Source organism: Geotrypetes seraphini, chromosome 18, assembly GCF_902459505.1.
Source record: "Geotrypetes seraphini chromosome 18, aGeoSer1.1, whole genome shotgun sequence".
NCBI lineage: Eukaryota > Metazoa > Chordata > Amphibia > Gymnophiona > Dermophiidae > Geotrypetes > Geotrypetes seraphini.
The window spans coordinates 31,150,327-31,169,576 of NC_047101.1; the positions used below are offsets into that span (position 1 = coordinate 31,150,327).

Below are 19,250 nucleotides of genomic sequence, written 5' to 3' on the forward strand. Positions count from 1 at the left end.
AGATAGACAGACTAAAAAGCGACAAATCTTTGGGCCCGGATGGAATCCACCCAAGGGTTCTAAAAGAGCTAAGGAACGAAATAGCGGAAACTCTCCGACAAATTTGCAACTTGTCCTTGAAAACTGGGGAGATCCCGGAGGACTGGAAAATAGCAAATATCACACCTAACTTTAAAAAGGGATTGAGGGGTGACCCGGGGAACTACAGGCCAGTAAGCCTGACATCAGTCCCAGGCAAGATGATGGAGGCACTAATAAAGGACACCATCTGCGAACACATAGAAAAAAATGGACAACTAAAAGTGAGCCAGCATGGCTTTTGCAAGGGAAGATCGTGCCAAACAAACCTACTACACTTCTTTGAAGGGATAAACAGCTAGATGGACAAAGGAGAACCCATAGACATCATCTATCTCGACTTCCAAAAGGCCTTTGACACGGTGCTCCATGAGCGGCTTCTTAGGAAGCTGTAGAGCCGGGGGGTGGAAGGGGACGTACACAGATGGATTAAACACTGGTTGGCAGACAGAAAGCAACGGGTCGGAGTGAAGGGCCACTACTCGGACTGGCGGAAGGTCACGAGCGGTGTTCCCCAGGGGGTTGGTGCTCGGACCGCTGCTGTTCAATGTATTCATAAACGACCTAGAAGCAGGGACGAAGTGTGAAGTTATAAAATTTGCAGATGACACCAAACTCTGCAGCAGGGTTAGAACCACAGAAGAATGTGAAGACCTACAAAGGGACCTAAACAAACTGGAGGAGTGGGCAAGCAAATGGCAAATGCGCTTTAATATAGAGAAATGCAAGGTCATGCATTTAGGAAAAAAACCCCCGATGTTCAGCTACAAAATGGGGGGTCAGTGCTAGGGGATAGTAATCTTGAAAAAGACTTGGGTGTGCTGGTAGATACTACAATGAAACCAACGGCACAATGTGCAGCGGCCTCCAAGAAAGCAAACAGAATGTTGGGTATTATTAAGAAGGGCATTACAACCAGGAAGAAGGAAGTCATCATGCCGCTGTATCGTGCGATGGTTCGGCCGCATCTGGAGTACTGTGTCCAGTATTGGTCACCGTACCTCAAGAAGGACGTGGCGATACTTGAAAGGGTCCAGAGAAGAGCGACGAAAATGATAACGGGTATGGAAAACCTTTCATACACAGACAGGTTGGGAAGGCTGGGGCTCTTCTCCCTTGAAAAGAGGAGACTCAGAGGAGACATGATAGAGACTTTCAAGATCATGAAGGGCATAGAGAGGGTGGAAAGGGACAGATTCTTCAGATTATTGGGAACCACAAGCACCAGGGGGCACTGAGAAAAGCTGAAAGGGGACAATTTTAGAACCAATGCTAGGAAGTTCTTCTTTACACAGAGGGTGGTGGACACCTGGAATGCGCTTCCGGAGGTTGTGATAGGACAGAGTACACTACGGGGGTTCAAGGAAGGATTGGATAAATTCCTGAACGATAGGGGGATTGAAGGATACAGATAGAGGTAGAGATAGGTTTTAGACAGAGTATGGATAGAAGGATAAAAGGGATTAGAGAAGGATCACATTACAGGTCATGGGCCTGAAGGGCCGCCGCGGGTGCGGACTGCTGGGCACGATGGACCTTGTGTCTGACCCAGCGGAGGCAACTTCTTATGTTCTAATCTAGAGGAACAGTTTTTACATCTTCAGTTTTACAACAGGACGCTGATCTGTTCCTTCAGATTTCTCTGACCTTTTGCACTGGAGGCCTATGGACTTTGTCAGATACATCTCCTCCACCTAGACAAAGGTCACCACTGGAGAGCCTTTCCTTCACCATGTTCATATAAGGCAAATGGGTCAAGCTCTTTCTGTGCATATGGAATCTGAACCAGAACCAAGAGCTGCAGTTTTTGATGCACTTGACTTTGAGCAACTCCTAAGCAATGTTTAAAACTCCCAATCATTGACCTCGTAAGAGACTTCATGTTGAAAAACTGGGAGACTCCCCCTCTGATAGTGAGCCAACTCTATTTCTGAGCAAAATGTCTCACCTGCAGATAAGGGAAAAAGTACTCATTGGGTAGGTGATATTTAAATTGCAGTTCTGCAGATGTCATAAAAGTGGTCCCCTGTAAGAAATCCCTAAATCTTCATAGACCCTTCTCTGCCCATGTAGCAAACCCCCCCTGATTTTGGCTCATCCCTAAGAACCACCAATGTAGAAACTATCCCATTGTGCCCCTGCTACTTTTGCAATTGTAGTTCTTCCCTCTTTTCCCATTGTTTTCAAGTCATAAGTATGTTTGTTTAGTTCTTGTATGTCTAATAATTAGTTCATGTATGTCTAATTAATTTAAAAATGTTCATCTCCCAGTTATTTTTAAATACTTTGTACAATGCTTTGTACTTTTGGATAAGCGTTTAATCAAAACTTTAAATAAACTATGAAAACTATGCCCCATGTTCCTAGCAATTTTGACATTGCTCTCTGCTTCCTCTTTTTTTCTACAGCAAAAATGACTTCAATTAATGCTGGAAACATCAACTTTAAATGGGACCCAAAAAGTTTAGAGATAAGGACTTTGGCTGTTGAAAGGTTGTTAGAGCCTCTTGTTACTCAGGTGAGTATGATTTTTAGTGTGGGTTTGTTTTGGTGGTGGTGTTTTTTGTTGTTGGTTTTTTTTTTAATGTGTCTGACCTCTTGAGCAAATTGTCCTTGCTTAGAAAAGTGACAGGGTTCTCATTGGCACACCATGCAGTTATTGCACTAATTTGATTTATGAATTTGTTCCCATTATTCACAGAGCTTCAGAGTGTATTACAATAAAACTTTATATTATACAATCATAAGTATAGTATAACAATTTTTTAAATAGTCTATCCATAAATCTGAAGAAATAGTTTGACTAACGTTTACAGTTGGTTTTCTCTTAAGCCCATTGGAAGCCTGTTCCAAATATGAGGGTCAAACCCTTTCCTGCATTGAAGTCAGCTTAATCTGATGGGGAAGTTGTAAAAAGATCTGCTGTAAAGATCAAAATGTCTAGTTGGCTTATTTCCTCAGTCTGTTAGCCAGATTACATGAAGTTTCTTTGTGAAAGCTTGTTTATTGCATACATATCTTTAAAATGTATTTCTTGTACAATCCCTCTAGAGCAGGGGTGTCCAATGTCGGTCCTCGAGGGCCGCAGTCCAGTCGGATTTTCAGGATTTCCCCAATGAATATACATGAGGTCTATTTGCATGCACATTGTATGCTAATAGATCTCATGCATATTCATTGGGGAAATCCTGAAAACCCGACTGGATTGCAGCCCTCGAGGACCGACATTGGACACCCCTGCTCTAGAGGCTGAACTCTCAGGTAGTGCATCTATTCCAGCCTTGGCTGCAGAATTTAGAAATAAAACCAACCCCCTCTGCGATGCCACCTGTGCGAACACTCCCCTTGAAGTTCGGTTTGTTTCTGCAGCCTTGCTGAGAACTTCTAGTTTCTTCTGCTCGTGATTTTATTTCTCAATTCCTAGTCTTCTTTTTAATTTTCTTCGGTGCTGTGGGTATTGCCCAAGTGCTACGGATTCACTCAGAGTATTCCTTCGGCGGGAGAACGCAGACTTTTCCTTAATGATTGTCTGCTTCTGGAGGGTGTTCTGTAAGCTTAACCTGCAGTAAGCACTCTGGACAGCCTGCAGATTGGATTGGGTTTCTGGGATCGGGAGCCATCTCTCCCCTGGTTCATCCGCAAAGGGGTAGAGTGCAGGCTGCTGTGGTTCCGTGGAGGGTACGCCAGGATGGGAACCGGACCATGTGTCTTTCTTAATTCCCCTGAGGGGTCTTGGTGATCGTGATCTGTGGTGAAGCGGTCAGAAGATCTGAAAAATCCAGTTTAATCAGCTCCTGAGGTACTGATCTCCCTATGCTTGTATACTGCTGGCTGCCATTGAAATACATTGCAGCACATGTCTCTGTGGTGTCTTTGAGTCAGTTTGCTGATTTTGGGGGGTGCTGAAATTGGAGTTTTGGGGGATTTCCCTGCATACCCTGGTCCCCCACCTGTAAAATTGCCATTTTTCACATTTTCCTGCATTATTAATGGCTGTTTTTAATGCAAAATCGGCACCTGCGGCATCCGTCTTGAATTTTCTTCAGAGTTTTTAAAAGTATATATTTTCGACTTAGAAGCTTCGTTTTTGCTCCAAACTTCACAGACGGGACAGGATGGCATGGATTCATGCTTTAGATATAGCGGATGGTAGCTGGATTTGCAGCCGTGTATCCCATGCGCTGCGGGCTGCAAGGGGGGGGTAACACATGTGCAGATCCTGCGCTCCCCTCCTGAGAGGCCCTAACGCTCTTTAATTCCACTGGAGTCGCGATTGCTGCGTCCGGAGTGCTTAAACTGGGCACGAATGGTGTTTTTGTGAAATGCAAGCACAGTTCCAGGAAAAAGTCTCCTCAGTCTGCTAATCTTTGTGAGATCTGAGACGCACAGAGCAGTTCTGGCCGCCGGACTTTTTTCCCCAGATTTGGGGGCTCTGAGGTATCTGGCTGTAAAAAAGAAAAAAAAAAGATAAAAGGGGCTTTGCCCGTTTCTCCCACTCAGACTTTAGAAACATAGAAAAATGACGGCAGAAAAGGGTCATGGCCCATCAAGTCTGCCCACATGCGTATCCCATTTCTTCTTATAATCTAGCACGCTGCTGGCCCTAATCACCTGCAGTGGAAGTTCATTCCAATGATCCACCACCTTTTCGGTGAAGAAATACTTCCTGGTGTCACCATGAAATTGCCCGCCCCTGATTTTTAGTGGATGCCCTCTTGTGGCCGAGGGTCCTTTAAGAAAGAAGATATCATTTTCCACCTTGATACGGCCTGTGATATATTTAAACGTCTCAATCATATCTCCCCTCTCTCTATGTTCCTCGAGTGAGTATAGTTGCAATTTATTCAGCCTTTCCTCATATGGGAGATTCTTGAGCCCTGAGACCATCCTGGTGGCCATTCGCTGAACCGACTCAATTCTCAGCATATCTTTTCAGTGGCATACCTAGGGTATGTGGCACCCGGGGACCATCATTTTTTGACAACCCTCCCATGTAAAAAAAATATATTTTTAATAACCATGAAAAGGAATAAATAGAAACCATAGAAACATAGAAATAGACGGCAGATAAGGGCCACGGCCCATCTAGTCTGCCCACCCTAATGACCCTCCCCTACTTTTCTTTGTGAAGAGATCCCACGTGACAATCCCATTTTGTCTTAAAATCAGGCACGCTGCTTGCCTTGATCACCTGAAGTGGAAGACTATTCCAGCGATCAACCACTCTTTCGGTGAAAAAGTGTCACCGTGCAGTTTCCCGGCCCTGATTTTCCACGGATGCCCTCTTGTTGCCGTTAGACCTTTGAGAAAGAAGATATCTTCTTCCACCTCGATGCGACCCATGAGATATTTGAATGTCTTGATCATGTCTCCCCTCTCTCTGCATTCTTTGAGTGAGTATAGCCGCAGTTTATCCAGCCGTTCCTCGTACGGAAGATCCTTGAGTCTCGAGACCATCTGGGTGGCCATTCGCTGGACAGACTCAAGTCTCTGCACATTCTTGCAGTAATGAAGCCTCCAGAATTGTACACAGTATTCCAGATGGGGTCTCACCATGGATCTATATAATGGCATAATGACTTCAGGGTGTATACGTAGGAGTTATGTAAGTTATAAATTTCTAATAAGCTTGGAAACTTGAACAGGATAAAAGAAGAAGAATGAGGACAGGTGAGCAGGCATGAATTAAAAAACAAAACAAAACCCCACCCCAAATGGTGAAAACAATAAGCCCAGAAAGCACAACCCCTGGAGCACCTCTATCCATAGAAAGGCCTTATTGTTGTGGCTAAAGCTCCTATAGGCTTCCTTCCTTGTTGCAAGTCCACCATTGCTCACATGCCCTCTTTACACATTGGCTTCTGCCCTCAGTGTTCACAAACCTGATTAAATGGGAAACAATTACTTGTGAACATCTTGATACTGAAGTACCATAATCATGTACAGTAAAAATTAGCATGCAGTTTGTCAGTGTTACTTAAATATTTACCTACATATGAAAGATCAGTATTGTTTTAAGTTGCATTCGTACTTGTAGACTATCTTACTTAAAACTTGTACTTTGTAATTCTAAGCTTATGTGTGATGTCCAAGATGCTAAATTATAGGTTTTTAAAAGTTAGAGGACAGCAGCATTGCTACTCACATCCCACATGCTGGGTAGGCAGTGACGGTAAAGTAGATGTTTCTGTAAAATTATGGTTGCAGAACATTTGCAGGAGTTAATTTTAGCTATTTTACAGTATGTTTATATTTAATTCTATTCTGTAATCGTGCAAGAACACCTGTCATAAAAACACCAGTACTTATTGCCTTGCTTTGGTATGTGGTTTTTTTTTTTTTTTTTTTTCCTAGTTCAAGTAACATGCATAACATAGTAGATGACGGCATATAAAGACCAGAATGGTCCATCTAGTCTTCCCAACCTGATTTAATCTAAAAATTTGTTGTTTTTCTTCTAGTTTTCATGATGCAGTTTTCCAACAGAAGTGAAATAATAAATTGAAAAAAAATAGAGGGTGTACTAAAATTGTGAAAATATGAAGAAAACAGTAAAATGATCAAAATATTTATAGAGAACTCAAAACAAATCTTCTAGGAACTGAGGAACAGGCATTGGGGCAGTGAAAAAATTATCAACCTAACTTCACAGTTTTGTTTTTTTTTGTTAGTATTATATTGGAATCCTGTAGAGAACTGTGAAGCATGCTGGAGAACACAGAGAAGGCAAACAACAAAACTGAAGTTTGGCGCAACTGGACGATGTTCTGGGGGAAGAGCAAGCTATACAGGAAGGACGGACTCCACCTCAGCAGAGATGGAACGAGGCTATTTGCAAGCAACATCAAGAGAGAAAATGAGAAGTTTTTAAACTAGGAAGAAGGGGAAAGCCGACAGTTGACCAAGAGAGAGAGTCGATGATTCGGGAACCGGTATACCGAGATAGCGGGGAAGACTCACCGGATCTCAGACAAGACAGATCTAAAGGGACACAAGAGGGAAAGAAATGCAAGAAAGGAACAGGCCACAAACTCAAGTGTATGTACACGAATGCAAGGAGCCTAAGGAACAAGATGGGTGAATTAGAAACTATGATACAAAAGGATAACTTTGACATCATCTGCATCACGGAAACATGGTGGACCGAAGAAAACGTCTGGGACACTGTGCTACCAGGATACAAACTATACCGCAGAGACAGAGTGGGTCAAAAAGATGGGGGCATTGCCCTATATATCAAAGAGGGAATCAAATCTACTGGAGAGAACACGCCTGAAATGATGAATAAATTAGAGCCTCTATGGGTCAAAATTCCGGGAGCCATTGGATTGGAAATGAAGATCGGCATCTACTATCGACCCCCAGGGCAGTCCGAAGAAATTGATGGAGAAATGATAGACGAGATCAAACGCAGGGGAGGCAACGCAGTTATCATGGGGAATTTCAAATATCCGGGAATAGAATGGAACCTAGGCACCTCCGGCTGTGGTAGGGAGACCAAGTTCCTGGATGCTGTAGGTGATTGCTTCCTGGAACAACTTATCAATGAAAACACGAGAGGAAATGTAATTCTGGACTTAATTCTAAATGGACTATGAGGACAGGCGCAAGATGTAGAAGTAGAGGAGATGCTGGAAAAAAGTGATTACAATATGATCCGCTTCGACATGGATGCAGGGACAAAACATCGATCTGGAACGATGGCCACGGCACTGAACTTCCGGAAAGGGAATTATGAAGGGATGAGACTCGTGGTGGGGAAGAAGATCCAACGTTAGAGCAGGCATGGTTCATTTTTAAGGACACAATCACCGAGGCACAAAATCGATATATAAAGCGTATCAAGAAGGGATCCAAGAGGAAAAAGAACAAAGAACTGGCTCACTTTTGTAGTGGAGGAAGCAATAAGAGACAAGAAGACTTCATTTAAGGAATTGAAAAGGCCAAAAACGGATGAAAACTGGAAAAAGTACAAACAGCATCAACGCAGGTGCCATAAAGCGGTAAAAGGGGCCAAAAGAGACTACGAGGGAAAAAATAGCCAAGAAGGCAAAAAACTTCAAGCCGTTTCGATATATTAAGGGGAAATGACACGCAAAGGAAGCAGTGGGTCCGTTGGATGATCATGGAATAAAGGGAGTGCTAAAGGAGGACAAAGCCATAAACTGAACACATTTTTTGCATCTGTGTTTACCAAAGAGGATATACACAACATACCGGAACCCAACAGACTATACACTGGAGGCGAAGACGGGAAACTGACAAGGTTGACGGCCAGTCTAGAAGAGGTATGCAGGCAGATTGATAGGCTTAAGAGCGACAAATCTCCGGGACCAGATGGCTTCCATCCGAGGGTCTTTAAGGAACTGAAAGGGATTATTGCTGAACTGCTTCAACTAATAGCCAATATGTTGATCAAATTGGGAAAGATTCCAGAAGACTGGAAGGTGGTGAATGTTAAGCCGATCTTCAAAAAAGGTTCAAGAGGAGATCCGTGAAACTACAGACCGATGAGTCTGACCTCGGTACCGGAAAAGATGGTAGAGACGCTGATAAAAGACTGCATCATTGATCACCTTGACGGACACAATCTGATGAGGACCAGTCAGCATGGCTTCAGTAAAGGATGATCTTGCTTGACGATCTTGCTGCACTTCTTCAAGGGAGTCAACAGTCAGATAGCAAGGGTGACCCGGTCGACATTGTGTTTTGTAGCCAGCAGGCTCCAGGCAAGGTGTCTGGGCTCACCGGTACATACCAACTCTCATGAGCCGCTGCGGACTGCACAAGGAGGTAATAATATTGCGTATAATGTAAGAGACACCATCAAATGGAATAGGCACAGCTTCAATAAAAGCAGGAATTTTAATCCTCAAAAACAAAAAAACAAACAAACAGCTTCTTTGTCAGGGATCAATCTGAAGAAGCCAACTGGCTTCCAATACACATTTCAAAACTATCTAAAAACAAAATAGTCTCTGTGAGAGAAAACCAAAGAGTCCAAAATCACCTAGCAGGATCTTTTCTTCAGAGTGAAGTTTCCTTTCAGTTTATAGTCCAACAAGAGTCCATAACAAAAGAAAAGAAAACTTTAAAACAAAAACAATACTTCCTGATCTGTAACCATCCAGCTCCAAGCTAGTACCGCTGTACTGACTTCTTCAGCAAGGAGCGCTGGAAAGACAATGTGTGCCGTGTGGTCTTTAAATTGCCAATAATTAGGCCCACTATCCCACCACGAAACACGGGGCAAACCCCACGCCTTTAATTATCACAGTTCAAAATAAAGTCTTTGCCCAGTTCAACAACAGCGAAAATTCACTCATTGGCAGGAGTAAGAATCATTCAGCTCTTGAAAAAAAAACAAAAAACAGGCAAAACAAACTTGCAGTATTCTTTAGCAAACCTTTAGTTGCTTGCTTTCAGGAAACAAACTTCCATGGGTGTGGCTTCAGGAGTCAACTCAGCACTGGTATCAGGGCTCATTTCAAGTTCCATGGCAAGCGGTTCCTCCACCGGACTGTGTGGTACTTCTGCCCCAGCCTCTGTTAACTCCATAGCCTCAGGAGTTTGGCTGCTATCAGGAGCTCCCAGCCCTGAGCGCTGTGACCTGTCCTGATGCCCTTCTTCCCACCTCTGATTCTCTAGAAGCCTAGTTCTCAGGGACAGCAGCTTGCAGCCCTGCCCCCAACCCTCAGATGGAAAGGATTTACGGTTAATCACCTTGGGACATAGAGGGAGATGGGAACCTAGCACTCCTGCTCTCCTACTCCCTCTACAGGACCTAGAAGGAAATTCAGCTTCTGAGTCAGAAAATGGTTTAAATGGAGGTGTATGAGAAGGATCTGGATTAGACCTGCTACCTGCACTAGGGACACTCCTAGCAGGCATAGTCTGCCTATCACAATATCTGGAATTTCAGAAAGCGTTCGACAAGGTTCCGCATGAACGACTTCTTCGGAAAATTGAGAGCCATGGAATAGAGGGTGAAATACTCATGTGGATTAAAAACTGGCTAGCGGATAGGAAACAGAGAGTGAGGGGGGGTAAATGGACAATACTCAGGCTGGAAGAACGTCGCCAGTGGGGTGCCGCTGGGCTCGGTGCTTGGACCCGTGCTCTTCAACATATTCATAAATGATCTGGAAATGGGTACGACGAGTGAGGTGATTAAATTTGCGAACAATACAAAGTTATTCAGAGTAGTGAAGATGCAGGGGGATTGTGAAGATCTGCAACGCGACATAACCATGCTCGAGAAATGGGCAGCAACATGGCAAATGAGGTTCAACATGGATAAGTGTAAGGTAATGCATGTCGGTATAAAAAATCCCATAGATGAATACAAGATGTCTGGGGCGGTACTTGGAGTGTGAAACAGTTGGGCAGCCGTCGGGCACAAAAGATAAGTGCCTTCCTTTCTTTAGCACCTTATGCACTAAATGCACTTTTATATTTAATGAATGAAATTAAAAATAACTACGAATATTCACAGCACATGTCACTTTACCAAGACCAATGATGAATTTACCAACCCTTGCAAGGGCATGAAAAATGATTTAAGTAGTGCCTTCGGTATTTGAGGTCTGGTAATCCTATATAATAAAACGCTAGCCACGCATGCGCACTGCTATCTGCGTGTTCCGTATGTCTGTGGCCGCAGGAGTGCGCATCGTGCTTAACAGACCCCACACTTGGCAGCAGTAGAAAACACTCCTTTGCCGGCTCCCCGCTCGGTAAGGTTTTTTCGCCGGTCTCACCCTCCCATCCCTTCCCGACGTCTGATGGCTCACTTAGTACTTTGCCGCCCCCCCCCCTTCCCTTCCCGCGGTCCCGACTACGAACCTGGTGATTGCAGCAGCGTGTGCAGCAGTCTTCACACGCTGCTTCAGGCCCTTCTACTGCCCTGATTTGTTCTGCCGCGTCTCTGATGATGTCATCAGGGACGTGCCTGAGTAAATCAGGGCAGTAGAAGGGCCCGAAGCAGCGTGTGAAGACTGCTGCACACGCTGCTGCAATCGCCAGGTTCGTAGTCGGGACCGCGGTAAGGGACTAAGGGAGCCGGACAGACCGCAGGAAGGGAAAAGGGGGTAGAGGAAACGCTACTGCTGCTGCATAGGGAAATGGTGTGGAGGGAGGGAAATGGAGGGGGAGGGAATGCTGCTTTGGCTTCTGCACAGGGAAGTGGTGGGAGAGAAATGCTGCTGCATAGGAGGCAGGGAGAGAGACAGATAGATAGAAAGAAAGACAGACAGAGAGCGGGAGGAAAGGAGACAGAAAGAAAAGAAGAAAGACACAGTGGCAGGGAGATACACAGAAACACAGACAGACAAAGGGGGACAGAGACAGACAGAAAGAAAGACAGCGGGAGGGAGAGAGAGACAGAAATAAAGACAGACAGACATATATTCTAGCACCCATTAATGTAACGGGCTAAAATACTAGTTTAATATAACTTAATAAGAATTTGTTCTCTGATCCATATTAGATTTTTGTTTGAACAAATTTGTATTTTCTCCAATTCAAGTTGGTTTCATCGACGAGTCGATTTAAGCCATCTGCACAATGAGCGGCGGCGGCGGCGAAACGGGCAAACAGAATGCTAGTAATGATTAAGAAGGGAATCGCAAACAAATCAGAGAGGGTTATGCTGTGTCCAGCATTGGTCGCCGTACATGAAGAAGGACATGGTACTACTTGAAAGGGTCCATAGAAGAGCGACTAAGATGGTTAAGAGGCTGGAGGAATTGCCGTACAGTGAAAGATTAGAGAAACTGGGCCTCTTCTCCCTCGAACAGAGGAGATTGAGAGGGGACATGACCAAAACATTCAAGGTACTGAAGGGAATAGACTTAGTAGATAAGGGCAGGTTGTTCAACCTCTCCGAGGTAGGGGGAATGAGAGGGCACTCTCTAAAATTGAAAGGGGATAGATTCCATACGAACATAAGGTAGTTCTTCTTCACCCAGAGAGTGGTAGAAAATTGGAACGCTCTTCTGGAGTCTGTCATAGGGGAAAACACCCTCCAGGGATTCAAGACATAGTTAGACAAGTTCCTGCTAAACCAGAATGTACGCAGGTAGGGCTAGTCTCAGTTAGGGCGCTGGTCTTTGACCAGAGGGCTGCCGCGTGAGCTGATTGCTGGGCACAATGGACCACGGGTCTGACCTTGCAGCGGCAGTTCTTATGTACTTATGTTGCAGGTTGTAGGAGTCTGATCTGCAAAAAGACTTGTTGCCTTATCAAAGACAGAAAAGAGTTAGATGATGTCATTTAACAGTAGTTCTTTTAAATCCAAAAGTAGCTTCAGCAGGTGTTTTTTGGTTGTTTTTTTTTTTTTTGGTTTTTTTTAAAAAAATCTTTGAATTTAGTTGCCAGTAACGTAATAAGAACATAATTGCCATACTGGGACAGACCGAAGATCCATCAAGCCCAGTATCCTGTTTCCAACAGTGGCCAACTTTGGTCCCAAGTACCTATTTGGATCCCAAGCAGTAAAACAGATTTTATGCTGCTTATCCTAGGAATAAGCAGTGGATTTCCCCAAGTTATCTCAACAATGGCCTATGGACTTCTCTTTTAGGAAATTATCCAAATCCTTTTTTAAACCCCATTAAGCTAACTGATTTTTCCACATTCTCCAGCAATGAATTCCAGAGTTTAATTATACTTTTTTTCTCCAGTTTGTTTTAAATCTACTACTTAGTAGCTTCATCGTATGTCTCCTAGTCCTAGTATTTTTGGAAAGCGTGAACAAGCGATTCACATCTACCCTTTCCTCTCCACTCATCACCCCGAGCCATCTCTTCTCCAAGCTGAAGAGCCATAGCCACTTTAGCCTTTCCTCAAAAGGAAGTCGTCCCATCCTTTTTATCATTTTTGTCACTCTTCTCTGTACCTTTTCTAATTCCACTTTGTCTTTTTGAGATATGGTGACCAGAACTGCACACAGTATTCGAGTACCATAGTGCGATACAAGGACATTATAACATTTTGATCTTTTCTTTTCCATTCCTTTCCTGATTCCTAACATTCTATTTGCTTTCATAGCAGTTGTCTAAAATGTTAAGTTGTTGTTGGGGTGTGGTTTTTTTTTTTGTTACACATATTGATAGTAGTCCCAAGTTTTTAGAGAATGACATGGGATAACATTTCTCTGTCTGCTTGGCCTCAGTCCCCGCCCTGCGGTTAACTGCAGGTACCCGCCCCTGTGTCATTCTCGGACCTTATTTTAAAGAGTAGTCTTTAGAATTGCAGAGTAAATAGATATAAATAGAATGGAGTCTGGTCAGTGATCTTCATCATAAAGTGTATGGGGACAGGCTTAAAGATCTCAATGTGTGTATGTTGAAAGAAAGGCAGGGGTGGGAGTATGATGGAGACTTATAAATACCTCCATGGTACAAATGCACAGGAGGCAGGCCTCTCAAAAGAGAGTGCTCGGATAATGGGGTATAGGATGAAGATGAAAAGGGGATGAACTAAGGGAATGCTCCTTTTATGGAAATGATGGTGGATGCATGGAATGGTGCAGACTGTATCTGAATGAAAGAAAACTTGGGATATGAACAGAGGATCTCTGATGGAAGATACAAATAGTTGGTATGTAAGAAGGGGCAGACTGGATAAGTCATATAGTCTTTTATCTGAAATCATTTTTCCCCTTCTGTGTTTTCCTTAAAAGGGTGCAACACTCATAGTATTAAACAGTAGGAATCGAAGTGGCCCACTTTTCTTGACAGCAGCAAATCAATACATCGCATGTAAAAGTATTAAATTAGCTATTCTTTCTCTGAAAGCTGTTGCCCAAAGAGGGAGGATGTAGTAAGGATTTAAGTATGGTGGAAAGCATTGCCCAGCGAAGTAGGGACAAATAGTTCCTAGCTATGACACAGTGATACTGAAGGGCAGATGTAGAAAGTCACTGCAAATAGCTGCATACAGTTAATGAGTTGTATGCAAACATTAGCAGGTAAATGATGCAGAAACTGGTTTGGCTCAAGAATTTGCTTGTAGAGTAGAGAGTAACATATAGTTTGTTGAATACATAACTTTTATTTTTTGAAGGAGAGCCTTGTTTAAAAGTGGAATATAAGCAATAAACTTCCTTCTCTTCTTTGTGCCCTCAAGAAAAATAAAACTCTGGGGTCTAGTCTAACTCTCTCTCCTCTTCCTGTCCTGTGTTTAAAAAAGAAGTCCTTGATGTTTAAGCCCCTGATCATAGTTCATTCTCTCTTAGAAATATGTACATTGTATAATAGTGTGACAGCATGAGGCTATGTATATACCGTGTTTCCTCCAAAATAAGATGTTCCTTCTTTTAAGAAATCTCTTAAAACTTATCTTTTTAAAAAAATTTTTTTTAATACATAAATAATAAAAAACAAATTCTCCCATTTTTTAATTTTTCGTTTCAAGTATTTTAATACCTCCCTGATGTTCTTTCCTTAAACGTATTTCTTTTTTTACGATATGTAACTTTAACCTCCCTTTCCTCCCAATTGTTGTTGGTCCTGTCTAAAATCTATCGTTTTTTTTATTGTATGTTATCATTATTTTAATGAATTGTATGTTTTTATTATCTTATCTGATTGTATTTTAATGTACATCGCTTTGTATAACGATATAGCGATCCATCAAATATTTAATAAACCTTGAAACCTTGAAGTGTCTTATATTAATTTTTGGTCCCAAAAATGCACTAAGACTTATTTTCGGGGATGTCTTTATTTTTTTCATGTATAATGATCATCTCTCCCATCCTCTCCTCTACCCCAATTCTTGTGCCACATTGCAGAGGGTTGTGTACCTTAATGATCCCCTTTCCACATTTGCTTTGGATGAAGGAAACAAACAAAAAGCCAAAACAAAAGCACTTCTAGAGCCTTTGTAAGTGCCTGTTGCAGTTGCTACCCAAAAATAAGGATGAAGAGGAGAGGTCTACAGGGTAGAAACTCCCTTATCCCCCAGCCCCAATTTACCTTCAGCATTGGCGGCAGCGCTCTGCTTTGTGGCCTTCCCTGCTGGGGTCTTCACTGTTCCGCTGTGTCACTGATGACAACATCAGTGATGCAGCAGGGGGAAGGCCGCAAAGCAACTTGTTTAGAGAGCTGCTGCCGAAGGGAGTGGAGATATGGTATGTTGGTCTCGCAATGGGAGGGTCAGTGTCGCTCTGCGTGGGGGGATGGGATGGAGGGATGGAAAGATGCTGTGCAAGGGAGTGGGTGAGAGGGGAGGAAAGTGCTGCTGCCGGCAAATCGGGCAGCATTATTGTCAGGAGGGATGGAGTTGGGGGTCTGTCTAACTAGGGTATATTTTGGGGGTAGGGCTTATATTAGGACCTACTCCAAAAATCATGCTAGGGCTTATTTTTGAGGTGGGTCTTATTTTCAGGGAAACACAGTATTTTTGAGAGAGAATGAACCATGATGAACAGTCTCCTCAAATATTCCTCTTATGCGCTCCTCTTTATGACCAGCCAAAACTCTAGAATAAAGATCTATGTTTATCTAACTGTATCCCTCTCCTTGTCATGATTGTCTGTCCTAAAATGGATTGTGAATGTCAATCTGTAACCTGTTCTGAGCTCATGGGAGAACGGGATATAAATTGAAAAAAAGAAAGATATTTAATTGCTGGACTCGTAACTTGATTTTTCATTTCTATCCCTGATGTAGGTGGTGTGCCGCTGAAACATGTCAGGCTTTTTATAATAAATTGATTTTAAAGTTTGGATATATACATACCTGGGACCAATTTTGAACTTTTACATACCTTTATTTTTTATTCTCTGCATTAATTTTGCAGTTGGGTTACCTTTTTTTCTATCTATGGCTTGTAAACTTGTATCATAATGAATAATTGATTTTTGTGTATTCCTGTGCATGTTAATTTTATTTTAAATGCTAACATACTTTTTGATAATCGTTTAGGTTACAACTTTGGTGAACACCAGCAACAAGGGACCTTCCAATAAAAAAAAAGGTCGTTCTAAAAAGGCTCATGTTCTAGCTGCATCGGTTGAGCAAGCAACACAGAATTTCTTGGAGAAGGGAGATAAAATTGCAAAAGAGAGCCAGTTTCTCAAAGAAGAGCTTGTAGCAGCTGTTGATGATGTTCGTAAACAAGGTAGATAATGCTTTTGTGTGGAGATTTTATTGTTGTGCTAGCTTTTACAGGAAGAAATTTAAGCTTTTTGTTTTTAAACAAGTAGGCATCACTAAATTATTCAAAATTTCAACTTGTTTCTTGATGTCATTTCTCATGTAGAACAGAAATAATTAGGAGCCCATCTATAATAGAATATTTGTTAGATAACTCATTATTATGCTCAAGCACATGTTTGTAATAATAATAAATAAAAAAGTTGGAAAGCACTTGCTAGAGGCATGACACAAAAAAGATGCATCTTCACTTATGGCCAGCCCATATATCTCTTTGGGAAGCAATATGGTGACGAAGTATGTGGTAGGGGAGCAGAGTATTTAAAACATTTTTGTATTCATCTATCCCAGTGGTTCCCAAACCTGTCCTGGGGGACCCCCAGCCAGTCAGGTTTTCAAGATATCCCTAATGAATATGCATGAGAGAGATTTGCATACCTGTCACTTCCATTATATGCAAATCTCTCTCATGCATATTCATTAGGGATATCTTGTAAACCTGACTGGCTGGGAGTCCCCCAGGACAGGTTTGGGAACCACTGATTTATCCCATCATTCCCAGCAGATAATAATAGGCACAAATAAATACAAGATAAAGCAAAATCCAAAATAGAATTGTCATTACCTCTTAAGTGAAACGTAGTAACGTAGCATCTGTATAGTCTATCCAGTCTGCCCAACAAGATAACTCGAGGCGCATGGTATGATGTGATATAACTTGTGCATATTTGATCTTGGTCTGTCGTTGCCATTTTTGGAGCACAGACATGGAAGGCTGCCCTGCACTGCACTTAATTCCTAACTACTGGAGTTGCTATTGAAGCCCTCTCAAGCCCATCCATATTGGTGACAAACGAATGTATGCCAGGTTGCCCATATTTGAATGATGTAGTGCAGTCTGTCATGACATAGTTGCTATCCCTTTACTCATTTTGTTCAACTGCCTGAGTATATTGGTTACACATCCTACAAATTTAAAATTTCTTTGTTACCATCCATCACTTAGTGTTACTCAATGCGGAGTTTCAGACAGGAGAGCTTTTCGCCTGTTTTATTTGAGATGTTGCACAATTATTTCCATTTGGTTCTTGACACTCTACGTACTGAACATCTTGGACTCCTGAGGAAGAAGTGTTTTTCAAAACACGGATCGTGTTGGGTCCGAAACGCTTGACAACAAGAACCAGTCTGTGGATACAATTATTTTATTGATGTTTTTACATATGTTTTTTTTTTAACTTTTATTGAATAAATTCCTGCACCTTGTACATTTTTCTAAAGGTTTGTTTTGATTTTTTGCTTTGCATTTTTACTGCAGTTTCTGTTGATTTCTTTTTACTTTGCCTTACCGGGTGTATTAAGATATGGTATGGGGAGGGGGCTGTTCAGGTTCTGTAGATTTGGAATGTGTAAGGGGAGGGGGCTGTGACTAGAGATGTCCCCCCCAACTTGCACACTCTTCACTATTCTCCTTTCCATCCCCTTCCTTCTGCTGCATTATCACACCTTTCATTTCATCCAAACTGCTTCTCATTAGATCCCACATTTGCTTTGTTGGGTTCAGTCACATGTGATCTAAATCTCTGCCACTGCTGTGTAAACAGGTATTTATGGTCCCTACTGGAATCTGTAATTTTTTTGCTGCCACATGGGCACTCTCCTTTCAGCGACCAAAGTTTGTTTTGCTAGATTTACTTCTGAAAGTAAACCATAATAGACTGACAGCTATTCTAGACAGTGGGCATTTTTTCTGGAGCAAACATGCTTTTGAGATAGACCTACTCTGTTCTGTCTTTCAACCAGTTTTTAATCTATAATAAGACATTACCTTTATCTATCCCATGACTTTCTAATTTTCCTCAGAAGTCTTTCATGAGGTACTTTGTCAAATACCTTTTGAAAATCCAAATACAGTCAAACCTCGGTTTACAAGTGCCGCGGTTTGCGAGTGTTTTGCAAGAAAAGTAAAACATTTGCAAAATCCATGCCTCGGAAACCGAGCTTGCCTCAATTTGCGAGCCCCCCCCCTCCCATGATCTGGCATCCTCACTCACCCACCTACCCACCCAAACACAATCACTTACCCCGCTCTGGCACCAGCACCAACACATAGGACATGCTGGTGCCGATGCCCGAAGATCCTCCCTGTTGCTTGTGCTGGGCTTTGAGTATCTGCGCATGCTCAAGGCCTTCTAGTTCTCATTCTCTCAGAGATTCTTGGAGATCTCCAAGAATTTCGGAGATAACGAGAGCTAAAAGGCCTTGAGCATGTGCAGATGCTCAAGGGCCAGCACAAGGAACAGGGAGGATCTTCGGGCACCGGCATTTCCTGTGCGTTGGTGCTGGTGCCGGTGCCAGAGTGGAGTAAGTGATTGTGTGTGGGTGGGGGATGCCGTATCGTGGTTTGGAGGGGGGGAGCAGCGAAGGTGGCCTCGGGATGGGGGGTAAAGTGGAGCAGCGCCGGTGGCCTGGGGGGGGGGGGAGGGAGGGGAAGTGGAACGAATCAAGCGGGTTTCCCTTACTTACTCGCTTTGATATAAGTAAATTGGTTTACGAGCATGCTTATGGAATGAATTATGTTCGTAAACCAAGGTTCCACTGTACACAATATCAACCGGTTCATCTTTATTCAGATGTTCATTCACCCCTTTAAAGAAATGCAGTAGATTGGTGAGCCAAGATTTCCCTTGATAAAAACCATCAGCATAGAGGTGATATTGAAAACCATGAGAGGAGATCAGCGTACCAAGAGAGAGGGTATATCGGGAAAAGACGAGAGGGCCCAGGACAGAGCCTTGGGATATGCCAATAGACAGCAGGATGATGGCGACGGAGGATCCACCATAACATACGCTGAAGGTACAATGAGAGAGAGAGAGGAAGAAAACCAGGAGAGAGCAGAACCCCGTAATCCCAGCGAGGACAACGTGTCGAGAAGGAGGCAGTGATCAACAGTGTGAAAGGCAGCAGACAGATTGAGAAGAATGAGGATAGAGTAGAGTCCATTGG

The 19,250-nt window shown here is 42.9% G+C and overlaps 1 protein-coding gene across 2 annotated transcripts in view; it reads left to right on the plus strand.

The window, feature by feature from the left end:
- Window positions 1-19,250, plus strand: part of CTNNA1 (catenin alpha 1) — a 179,110-nt gene that overhangs the window by 16,718 nt on the left and 143,142 nt on the right. For both annotated transcript variants that reach the window (XM_033927160.1, XM_033927161.1), the window contains exons 2-3: window positions 2,487-2,596; window positions 16,011-16,206. In XM_033927160.1, the coding sequence (XP_033783051.1) occupies window positions 2,492-2,596; window positions 16,011-16,206 (301 nt within the window). In that variant the 5' untranslated portion in view covers window positions 2,487-2,491. The remainder of the gene's footprint in view (window positions 1-2,486; window positions 2,597-16,010; window positions 16,207-19,250) is intronic.